The sequence below is a fragment of the Colossoma macropomum genome, unplaced genomic scaffold, assembly GCF_904425465.1.
Source record: "Colossoma macropomum unplaced genomic scaffold, Colossoma_macropomum, whole genome shotgun sequence".
In the NCBI taxonomy this organism is placed as follows: domain Eukaryota; kingdom Metazoa; phylum Chordata; class Actinopteri; order Characiformes; family Serrasalmidae; genus Colossoma; species Colossoma macropomum.
In genome coordinates, this window is record NW_023494797.1 from 15666099 (window position 1) to 15678257 (window position 12159).

The window sequence follows — 12159 nt, forward strand, 5'->3', positions numbered from 1 at the left end:
TTTGCATAATGCACACTGGGTTGTTTGGATAAACACACAAAAAGGGGGGCAGTCGTGGGCTGGAGGTTAGGGAACCGGCCTTATGACAGGAAGGTCGCTGGTTCGATCCCCTGAGCCAACAGTACATGACTGAAGTGCCCCTGAGCAAAGCACCCAACCCCTAACTGCTCCCCGGGCACCGTGGATAGGGCTGCCCACTGCCCTGGGCAAGTGTGCTCACTGCCCCCTAGCGTGTGTGTTCACTGGTGTGTATGTGGTGTTTCTCTGCACAGATGGGTCAAAAACATATGAGGGTCAGGATTAGGTTTTGGATTGAGGTTTAGGATTAGGGCCAGGGTTAAGATTAGGTTTTGGGTTGAGGTTAAGGTTAGGGTTAGGATTAGGCCCAGGTTTAGGGTTAGGTTTTGGGTAAGGTTGGTAAAATTAGGTTTTGCATAATGGAAGAAACATATTAATGATATATTTACTTAATGTAAGTAATGTATCAACAGAACATCTACAAGATATTTACTTCAGTGTATTCAGATGCTTCACTACTGCTGCTTCACTGATATGTTGTTGACGTGTTACTGATACTCTGTTAAGAGCTGTTATTAATCATCTACAAATAAAGTGTTACCATAATATATTCAATGGTAGTTTTAGGCCTAAGTTTCCCTTTAAAGACTGGCACTCTGTATTTTTTCATGTAGCTTCCATCCTTAGAAATAGATGATAATAATGACTCTAATGGACCTTTATAAGACTGTCTGACGTCATGTATTGTCTGTCTATTGCAAACACAGGAATACGTTACCAGATTGCCAGATAAAAATATTAGGGAACAGATGCGGCATAAAACAGCCATTGGGTTGCTGATATCTGTAACTATGGCAACATTAAACAGCAGAGTGAAAGCCTTGGCTGCTTGGATATAAAGGAGGAGGAGACTGATAAAACATCTCCAGTTCCAATGTGTGGATGCATCTTGCACTGGCAGACCTCCCAGCTGCATCCGATTCTATACTCCAGACAAGTGTATCATCATATTAGATCATATCAGATCTTGTTTTTATTTTAGTATCTGATCAGTGGCCAGACACTTTGCCTGCAAGTGTAAAAAGCAACCTTATAACATCACTGTCCAAAGAAATACATGTATATCCATTTCTTTCTATTTTTATTTTTCTACATCATTGGATAAAAGCAGCTATAAAAGCAGCTGCCCTTCATCCTGAAGACGTAATGATAAATGGACCAACAGAAATGCTCCAAAATGACTCAGAATTAAATCTCTTTACATTAACTTCAACTAAAATCTCCTTCTGCTGTAAAGTTACTATTTTGGACATGCTTTTGTTGGACAACAACAATAACTGAAATGCAAAAAATTCTCACTTGGCCTTAATTATTTACATGATGTGTTAATGGCTCTATTTGTCACATTATTCTTAAAACTGTGGTTAGAACCCACAACAAAAACAGGTTCTAACGTGTCATATTCAAATCACTATCCCTGAAAGCCGTGTGGAAAGCATGCATCATCCATTATCCCTGATGAAGGCTCACACTCTTTCATACTGGTTGAATCTGAAGGTTATGATACAAAAGCAAGACTGAGTTCATCACATCAATGGATGAATGCAGCATCTATGGTGCACTATCATGCACTGACCAATGAGATAAATAGAAGACCTTGACGTGAATCACTGTCCTTTCAGGCTCCTTGCAAAATCTAGTGTCCCTCCTTTGTCATTATTGCACATTTCTGTGATTAGTTTCAATACCTGAAAAACATATTTGTATATTTCACTTTTCAAAGGTGAATCTTTAATCTTTTGGCTTTGTATATGTTTAAACTTGTGTCTGCTAATGTCTGTGTAACTTCAAAACTGCAGTATCAGTCAGCATTAAAAGGCTGGAAATCAAAATATATTGGGCCAAATACGGAGCCCAGATGCACTCCCACTCTCACCTTTCAGTAGACCCAGCTGCACGGAGCCTCTCATGCTCTCCTCCAGGAACACAGGCACGTTGTCATTCTTGTCAATGACGCACACCTCCACATTGAAGTTCTGGGGGTGCATGGATGCTGTGAAGGACACCTGGGAGAAAAGCGCAGGCAGGTTCTACAATCACGTGGAAGACCTTTTCACTGCTCACAGTGTACAACCCTTCATCATACCTTATGAGCTGCAATTTTCCGCAGCGCTCGTCAGGTATTTTTGGTTCAGCCTTGAAGCCAACTAGCTGGATGCCTGCTGTTAGTCCAGACTTTTCTTTGTAGAAATTTTGTGCTCCAAAAATTCACACATCAAAGCTCAGCAGCAGTTACCACGATCATGCTGCATGATGAGGAAGTAAATAGTAACTACACTGTATGGCTAAAAGTATGTGGACACCTGACCATGGCACAACTTCTGGCTCTCAATCGACATTCCAACATCAGTGCCTGACCTCACAAATGCTCTTTTGACTGACGTTGGATGAGAAGGCCTGGCTCACATACTGATTTACAGTGAAGATGGCATCCTATAGGAGTGCCTTGTTTAAAGTCACTGAGCTCTTCAGTACATTCTACTGTGAGTGTTTGTCTACTGAGACTGCATAGCTATGTGCTTGATTTTATACACCTGATAATGATGAGTGTAGCCAAAATACCTGAACTCCACATTAGGAGGGGTGTCCACATACTTTTGTAGTGTATTTGTTGACTGCTGAAATTTTTGAAGCAGATTGATAATCTGTATTAAATGCTATTGCCAGCTCCCTGAAGAGGCCATTCTGGGTTCAAATTGTTTCTTTTTTCTTGTTTTTAGGGTTTTTGTGTTTTAGGTTTTTGTTTAGGGAAAAGTAGAGTTGGCAGGTTTTTCACTCTCTGCCATACATCCCAGACATACCATATATTAGGATAACTCACTTTCAGTGTCAGAATATATTTCTTAGTATTTGTGTATTAATGACATGGGGCTGGTTGACACATGCTATAGGGATAGTTGGCATAGAATTAAAAAGCTATAGTTTCAAAGAATAAAACAAATAGAAATGATCAGACTTTTTCATTTAAACCAAAGCACAAATATAAACATTCAATGAAAACCAAATAACACAACCCCAGTTAAATGCTAGGAATGTTAATTTTTTACCATTGGCTTGCATTGAAGTATGAAAATTAAAAAATTAAAATTATGTTTTGTGAATAGAAGTGAACTCTACAGGGGACACACTTAAATGGTGCATTTTCTACAAATTTGGTGCCCAAGTTCTATGAAAGAAGAAAGATGCCATAGTTAGGTGTGTCCTCTGTAGAGGATTATTAGCTTACTTTTGCTCAACAAATCAACAAAACATGAAATTTGACCAAGATTATCCTCACTATCAAAATATAACTGACTGCCATTTTTGTTAACTGAAATGAATGTATTGTGAAGCTCTCTCTTGAATACGGAGCCCTGTTGGTGATATTCTGTATAAATAAAAATAATGCTTGGCCACGACGTAGTAAGGCATGGGAACAAGATAATTAAGTCAAGGCCATGACTTAGTAAGGCGTGGGAACGAGATCCTAATGTGTGACCATGACTTAGTAAGGCATGATCTCCTTCCCATGCCTTACTAAGTTGTGGCCACTACTTAATTATCTCATGCCCACGCCTTACGTCGTGGCCACACATTAGGATCTTGTTGCTGTGCGTTAATAAGGCGTGGCCACACATTATCTTTATTTATATGAGATATCATGCCCTGCGATGGACTGGCGACCTGTCCAGGGTGTATCCTGCCTTCCGCCCAATGACAGCTGGGATAGGCTCCAGCACCCCACCGCGACCCAGAAGGATAAGCGGTTTAGATGATGTATGTATGTATGTATATTAGATATCACCAGCAGGGCTCCCAACTTGAAATATTTTCAGTAATGATTTTATTCAGAGAGATACAGGAAAACCGAAAAGTTGTCGCACAGACTATAACGTTCAAACTGAATGTAGGATTACTACGTTTGTGTGAGAGCTCCGCTCACTGACCCACAAATCAACACTTAACCATTAACTTCTTGATAGGCTTACTTGAAATGTGAGCTTAGCAGAAAAATGAAACTTTATATGAAGCTCTTCAGGAATCAAAAGGTGACGAATACACACGTGTAGGGAGTATGAGGGCTGCTTTTCCCGGTCCAGTGGTTTTAGGGCGTACAGGAATCCAGACTCCACTCCGAAAATGCCCTCGTCATCACCGCTTACCGTCAGATCAGTGTATGTTAACGGGAGGTCCGGCAGCTGTGGGGGAAAAAGAGTGACACTGATTCAAGTACAGGGATATTTTTCCACACTTTTCTACAAGTTCAGTCTTAGAAGTTGGTTGCACTTTCAGCCTCTTGTGATCCAAATAATCTCAAACACATTCAGTGGTGTTGAGGTCTGGACTGCGGGGTGGTCAGTCCATTGTTCAGCTCCTTTGTTTGATGTGTCCGTCTCCTTTTCTCAGTGAGGTTCTTCTTGAACAGCTACACATCCTTTCAGACCCATAGCGCTGAGTCGTCTTCTCACAGTGGAAGGATGGACAGAAACACCTGTGGATGTTTTCAGATCTGAAGCAGCTTGATTTTTTCCTCTCTCTCAAAGATGAAAGCTTTAAGTGCTGTTTATCTGATGGGGGCAGTTTTGGGGTCTACCAGGTCTTGTTAGGGGTTCCGTTGTTTCATATTTTGATTTTCATGTCTTTATGCAAGTGAATTTATCTTATGTCTAATCTGCTCAGAAATATCTTGAATTAAGTGAATAAAATTCTTTTTTGGACTGGAACTTAAATAAATAATACTGTGCTTTGAGCAGTAGAGCTACATTGTTAAAAAAAACGCTCTAGTTTCAGTGATTTGAGGAAAGATCAGATTTCAAGTGCTTTTTTTTGTTGCAGATGTGTGGTCTAAGAAAGAAACACCACAACCGTCATCCCTTGTTAAGTATGACAGCGTGATATGTCACTGCAACTGACAGGCCTTCGCCATTTCTTTGGTGCTTTGAAGTCAAGGCGCTTAATTTGTTTCTTGTTCACAGTTTGCTTTGACAGCTAGCATTGTGCATGAGGCAAGGCGCTGATGGAGGCTAAGGGCTAAAGCGCAGCTTTCTGTCATTCCATACTGTGGAAACAAGGATGCCATGTTTTTGACCGCCCCCTCTCACTGTCCCCCCCATGGGTAAAAGGGACGGCTGCTGCTGACAGCATTAAGTCCTTTGCACGGTTGGCACTAAGGCACGTGCTATAACTGGGTTAAACCTGGCATGGGGTGCTGTATGCTTGGTGCCAGTGTTCAACAAAAGCACGTCCCCACTGAGTAGCAAGGTTCACTGCATCTCCAGGGCCATGAATACCACACAGCTGGCCAAGCTCAGCAGCCAGTGCCACGCCAGCAATTCTCAGCTTGCTGAAAACCCAAAGGCTTTAATTCAATAGTGCTCTCAGGGAATGGAGGTGCTTTGGCTTTGCAGTGGCCTTCGAAGAACAGCGTGCATCGCTTGCTATTCATTTAAAGGGCCTGTATCATGGAAAACGTTCAGGAATTGTCCTTTTTTAAATGAACAAGTTTGAAGTTGTATTTACAGTCATATGCAAATGTTTTGGCACCTCTGTTCAAATGACATATTTTGTGGATTCTAAGGGAAAATAAGTACAAATTTTTCTTTTTAATGCACAGTTGTTGACATTACAAAAAAAACAACATAAAATGTGGCTTGTGCAAAAGATGACACAGTTTATGTTTTAGTTTTTCCAATGTGATATAAGCAAACTGTTAGCAGAAAAAGGCCATTTTACAGTTTGTTCCCAATGGAGAGGATGTGTTAAATTCATTTCACTTAGAAAATCAACAAAACATAATTTGACCATAGGTGTTCAAACTTTTTCATAAGACTGTATGTTGCAAAACCTTTCAAAGCCCATATCCATACTGTCCATACATAAAAGTACCATGCAAAACAGCCTCATTGCTTTAGTGATGTCACAAAAGCCAACACATTTACATATACCCACCCATTCAGCCTACATCAGTTTAGCCCTGCCCATTCAATTGATGTTATAAGGAGTGTTTCAGCCCAGACTTCTTTTTTGAATTAGATAGGCAGTGAGAATTTAGGTATATCACTCTTAAAGGCACAGCGACAAAAACAGCCTGTGTAATAAAAAAAAGATAAAAAGACACTGGAGAGGTTGGAAATCATCATATAAAAATATAAAAAGTAATTATATTATGACTGTGTATAAAATTAAATTCTAAAGTTTGGAATCAATTGCCATATTAACTAATTTTGTTATTTCATGTGCAAAAATAACTAGTAACTATGTTAAAGTATGTATGTATGACATTTGCCAAATGCTATATTTGGATGTTTTATTCAGTACTTCAATGATGCAATGGATAGGAAGTTACTCATTAATGATAGATATTGTACTGTAATTATCCATTTACTTTTTTAGTCTGAAGTTTAGTCTAAGTTATCTGAATTGAGATTTGATCTCCACTTTTGAAACATGAATAATTTTGGATATTAATTTTAACTGAATTCTTGATGTTAGAAATTATTTAAATAACAGATGTCAGTGTGTATATTTTGATGGTTTTTGATGTTTTTTTTTGTCTTAGAAGCTTACTATTAGAACTGGGGTGCCACAGGGTTACATTTTGGGGCCCTTGTTGTTCACAATTAATGACCTCGGCAATAATGTCTTAAATGCTGATATGCATTTTTTGCAGCTGGACGTTCCGATAGTATGGTCTGAATGTGGCAAGGCAGCTTTGAGTTACAGTGCTCCATCTGCACGAAATGATCTGCAAAAACATTTGAAATTGGAACAATATATTTCCTTGAGTAATTTTATGATAATTGTTGAAAAACTGTATCATTCTGTTTGTTCTTGTTTATTTCAATTTGGTTTTGACTTGATTTGTTGGTTGTGATCATGTTGTTCCTTTGTTGATTACTTTGTGTGCTGCCTTCTCGGCCAGCTCTCACTTGTAAAATAGATTTTTAACCTCTTCAACTCCTTGAGACCACCGGTGGTTTAAAATGCACTTCCTCATATTCTTCATAACTTTCATATTTCATAAGCTACATTCAAAAGGTGGGGGTCATATGAGAGCTTCTTAACTGTCTTCTGTCCAGTCAAATAGATGGGTAATGTAATTTTAAACCCTTATAATAGAAGAAGCTGAACTGAAGCTGAGCAAAATTTTTTTTCTACTGGAATTGGACCCATTTGTCCACAAATCTGGGCTATAAACTATAAACAGATGGCATCTCTTCAGTGATCTGCTCTGTAAAAATTATTTTTATAAAATAATACAAAGAGCGTCTAAGAATTTTGGCTTTCAGCAGTAAATTGTAAGCATATAGCAATATGTGTATGATCATAAAACACATGTTCTGTTAATTTGAGGGGAGCTTTTACACAAAAAAATAAAATAAAAATAAAATAAAAATGTACATTTATTTCATGCAGTTACTGATGTGAAGTCGGATGGACAAACCAAAATATACCCTGGGGAATAAGAGATTATTCTCAATGTGATTAACCTGGTTAAATAAAGGTTAAAAACAGTTTCCCCAGTCATGTTGTCATCTTCTACAGCTCTGTTCATCATTCTTGACATATCTAGTGCCCTACATGTGTGAAAATGATTGTAGTTGCACAGTATTGGCATATTATTATTATTTTATACAGTAATCTGCAACAAAATTGATTTTATATTATTGAAAACACTGATTCCAAACCTTCAAGAACAGTGCAGAATGACCAAAGGCCTAATTGCTCACTATATGATGCAGGCAGCCCAGTGCAGCTCTCAGTAAGACACTGCCCAGGCTTTTATCACTGAAACATTTCCCTTTAACCCAACGCTTGCTTGATTTTATTGATAGGTGCATAAACAAGAGCAAAAAATGTATTAGCCCTATGAGCAGGGATGCAGAAAACAGCACTCGAGTGAAGGGCACAAAAACCCACCAGTGAGTCATAGCCCATTTTTCTTGCTTGTTTTTAAAAGCCTGAATATATACTGTATAGCCACCATTACGTCCTTTCAGTGCAAACAGAGTTGGGATAATTAACCACCCGCCCTCACGCATGTCATTAAAATTGACTTGAAGTGCATTCTGATAGCTTGGCATCAACATGCAGATTGCAGCGAGAGGAGTGGCCCTTACACTCTGATTTTCCTTTTCAAAAATGCCTCCAATTATAGTGTCAGAGTGAAAAAGCAGTACAGCGGAGAGCAACCTGCCCATTACAAATAGGCATCTGACGAAGACGCCCGCCGCATGGACGCGGGACGGATGGCAGTTGGGCTTTTGTGCAGGAGCTCCATATTTAGTTTGGTGATGAAGGGACTGGTGCGTGAGCAGCCAGCTCATAATTACACCTTGAGCTCTTAGTACTGTGAAAGAGGAAAATGAACAAAGTGTACAAAAGCTCTCCGCTTTTCGAGTCTTTTCCCCCCTCTTTGAGAGTGGTCTTTAATACGCTGCTCTCAAACCAGCAGTCTGATTCATAGCACAAGGGTGGCCAATAATAGCTGCTCCATTTGGGACAAAAAAGCAACAGGTAGAGCGATTCCTTCCACTGTGATTTCTGACGTTTTAATGACATCAGAGGAAGAACTGCAAACTCAATTGTGTGTGATTTCTTTAAAGCTTTGACAGCGTAATATTTTGTTGCTATTACTTTCTTCGATTTTCTGAAAGGCCTTCTGCTCATATCCAAAACAGTGGACCTGTTGGAGCAGGTCCTGCACTATTTTGCAGAAATGAGTTCAGCAGAAGATTAGAGAAACAGTGTCACTTTGTCCTTTTAGGGAGGGACTCACCTTGGTGAGGTACCATGGGAAAATACCATCATAGTTTTCTGGAACACCGATCTTAAGGTGCGCGGCCTCTCCATGCAAAAGAGCCAGAGAAAGCACCAGCTAAGACAGAGAAAGGACATTTGTTCATTATTCATTAGTAAAGTTAACAAAGATAAAACTCGTTATTACATGTTATTAAATAAAATCTTATGTAATCACCGTCATGACAAAACCTTGTATCTGAAGCTTTACAGGAGAAGGAAAAAACTTTCTAATCTTTGAATGGCAAGTAATTTGGGGCCATTCCTATTGGTCTGTTCTTCATTTTAACATTTTTACAGATTTTAAAGGCGGTTTTGCTCTGACACTGACAACATACACTGACCAGCCACTTCATTAAGTTCACCTCCTTGTTTCTACACTCATTGTCCATTTTATCAGCTCCACTTACTGTATAGGTGCACTTTGTAGTTCTACAGTTACAGACTGTAGTCCATCTGTTTCTCTGCATACTTTGTTACCCTGTTCTTCAGTGGTCAGAACCCTCACAGGACCACCACAGAGCAGGTATTATTTGGGTGGCAGGTCATTTTCAGCACTGCAGTGACACTGACATGGTAGGGGTGTTTTAGTGTGTGTTGTGCTGGTCTGAGTGGATCAGACACAGCAGTGCTGCTGGAGTGTTTAAACACCTCAGTGTCGCTGCTGGACAGAGAATAGTCCACCAACCAAAAATATCCAGCCAACAGCATCCTGTGGGCAGCGTCCTGTGACCACTGATGAAGGACTAGGGGATGACCAACACCAACTGTGCAGCAGCAGATGAGCTATCGTCTCTGACTTTCCATCTACAAGGTGGACTGACAAGGTAGGAGTGTCTAATAGAGTGGACAGTGAGTGGATACTTAGGCAGCACTGCTGTGTCTGATCCACACAGACCAGCACAACACACACTAACACGCCACCACCATGTCAGTGTCTCTGCAGTGCTGAGAATGATCCACCACCCAAATAGTACCTGCTCTGTGAGGGTCCTATGGGGGGTCCTGACCATTGAAGAATTTGGTAACAAAGTATGCACAGAAACAGTAACTGTAGAACTACAAAGTGCTCCTATATAGTAAGTGGAGCTGATAAAATGGACAATGAGTGTAGAAACAAGCCAGTGAACTTAATGAAGTGACCGTGTATATACCATTATAACATCATAATGTAAAATGACATACGCCATTATGTTGGATGTTCATTTAAAGAACAAAACTAAGGTTACCAAAGTTACTATTCTCATTATACATTATCATGCAAACTAAATAAGATTGCATACAGTATACACACACAGTAAAACAGAGGAAGACCTACATTCAGTGTTATGATCCTTGAGGAGGCCTTATCCATTGTGCACACTGTGGCTTGTTGTCTGGTGAACAAAACCATCATGTTTCATTATTTTGAACTGTTTTATAGTTTCTGTAACAATGTATGCATAGGAAAACATAAGAACCTAATAGAAAATGCATGAGCATTAATAAGCATTTACAAAGCAATAGTTTCATATTGCATATAAACAGCTTTTGCCAGTAATGTTTTAGTGAACGACAATGTATTGCTATAAGGATGCTTAAATGAACATGCTGAACATTTGTTTAATTTATAACACTGTTATAAAGTGTCCTTCCTCAGTAATGGAACTTATAATACCGAGATATAAGTTATTTTGCGAATACTAGCATAAGCTGTTTTTATAAATAAGTACCGCATTACAAATGTAGGGCTTATGTAGGGCTCTGTAGGTAGCCTTCAAATAAAGTGTTACCCACTTTACTGTAGGGCAGTGTTTCTGCTACAGACTACATTCATATGTAACTACAAAATGACGTCATTTTCAAAATACACCTCACAAGACATCTCAAAGCACCTTCAATAGTAAAGAAAACACTCTCTAATGCCTGAGAAACATTTAACCGCAGGCACAAGTCTTTAACAGAGGGCCGATGCAGGGTAAAGCATGCACTCTCATTCTTTTCTTTGGCAAAAGAAGGCAGTTAAATATAAAACTCTGTGTGATAGCAGAGTGCAGAGCCTGTTAATGTGATATCACGTAGGCTATGCTGTATTTACCAGAGTTAAAAGAATCAAAGAAAGCACAGGAATACAATTGCAACACAAACTAAATCTGAGATTTATTTTAAAGTAAAATGATCAAATTAGTAGTTTAAAGGGAAATGTCACAGATTTTTTTTTGGGGGGGGCTTCGCTTTTTTCTATTTTCTTCATTAATGAATGGGTTAAGCTGTTAACAAAGTCATTCAGAGTGGTTTGGTACTCAATTCTCCGTTTTAGAGAAACTTGCCAAGTCAGAATGTTCACAGTGGTGGTGATAGGAACCAGGCGTCTGAAGAGCTTAACGCCCCTAAAAGCTATATCACATTAACTTAGTTTGTCCTGATAATCATGCCTGATGCCTGAGATGTTGTTTTACAGTGCTTTTCAGTTAATGTCTTGGCCAAAAATTAATGAATGCATAAATAATCACATTAATGGCAGAGATGTGCAGAGGTGTTCTACGGCAAAATTTGGACTTAATGGTCTTTTACCATAATAAACGTCACATATATCATTCTGGAGATGTTTGTAGGATCACTGGTCACTTCTGTAGCAAATAAAATGGCTATATTGCACTGTAGACCCCTGGTTCCTACCACCATCATTATAAAGACATCTGAGTCAGTATGTTTTTCTGCAATGACCATTCCACACCTAACCACTCTGAATGATTTTGCTATGTTATCAACAGCTGAATTATTGTTAGAAATCAGTAAAATACTCCTAAAATCTACTGATTTAATGATTCCACCCTAAAAAAACACGCTCAGTATGTTTCAGATTTTCTGTTCTTTGTTAGTTAAGCATGAAAAGAATAGGCCAATGTAGACCAAGCCTGTATCAGCACTGAAAGTAGATTAGTGGTTTATCATTGGCAAAGTTTACAAATCGACGAGCAATAACAGAAACCAAGCTCTTTAGAGAAGCTATGACCAAAGGAATCCCTCTTACCTTGTCCTCAGTCTAGCAGTCTGCTCCGCTCCTGAACAAAGACACAAATGGTTGAAGTGTGAGAGAACTGCATCTACCTTCAAGGAGATTAATGTTTAACTTCTTTAATTTGACACGAAACCCTTTAACTGCCTTGTTTCCTGTCATTACAAAGCTGGTCAACAGGTCCCCGAAACAATTCCATGCCTGCATATGCATGAGGGAACACATTGCCTGCGGTTCCTGAGGTAATCTTCTCATTTGTGTGTGTGTGTGCGTGTGTGTGTACGAGCAGAAGACAGGAATGCTGC

General features: G+C 39.3%; 1 protein-coding gene across 1 annotated transcript in view; it reads right to left on the reverse strand.

The window, feature by feature from the left end:
• cdh16 (cadherin 16, KSP-cadherin) overlaps positions 1-10217 on the reverse strand; it is a 74720-nt gene extending 64503 nt beyond the window's left edge. Inside the window, exons 1-4 of the mRNA XM_036584019.1 lie at positions 10175-10217; positions 8837-8935; positions 4122-4256; positions 1955-2084 (exon numbers count right to left, since the gene is read on the reverse strand). Coding sequence (XP_036439912.1) covers positions 1955-2084; positions 4122-4256; positions 8837-8935; positions 10175-10210 — 400 coding nt within the window. The 5' untranslated portion in view covers positions 10211-10217. The remainder of the gene's footprint in view (positions 1-1954; positions 2085-4121; positions 4257-8836; positions 8936-10174) is intronic.
• Between the last annotated feature and the right edge of the window lie 1942 nt (positions 10218-12159).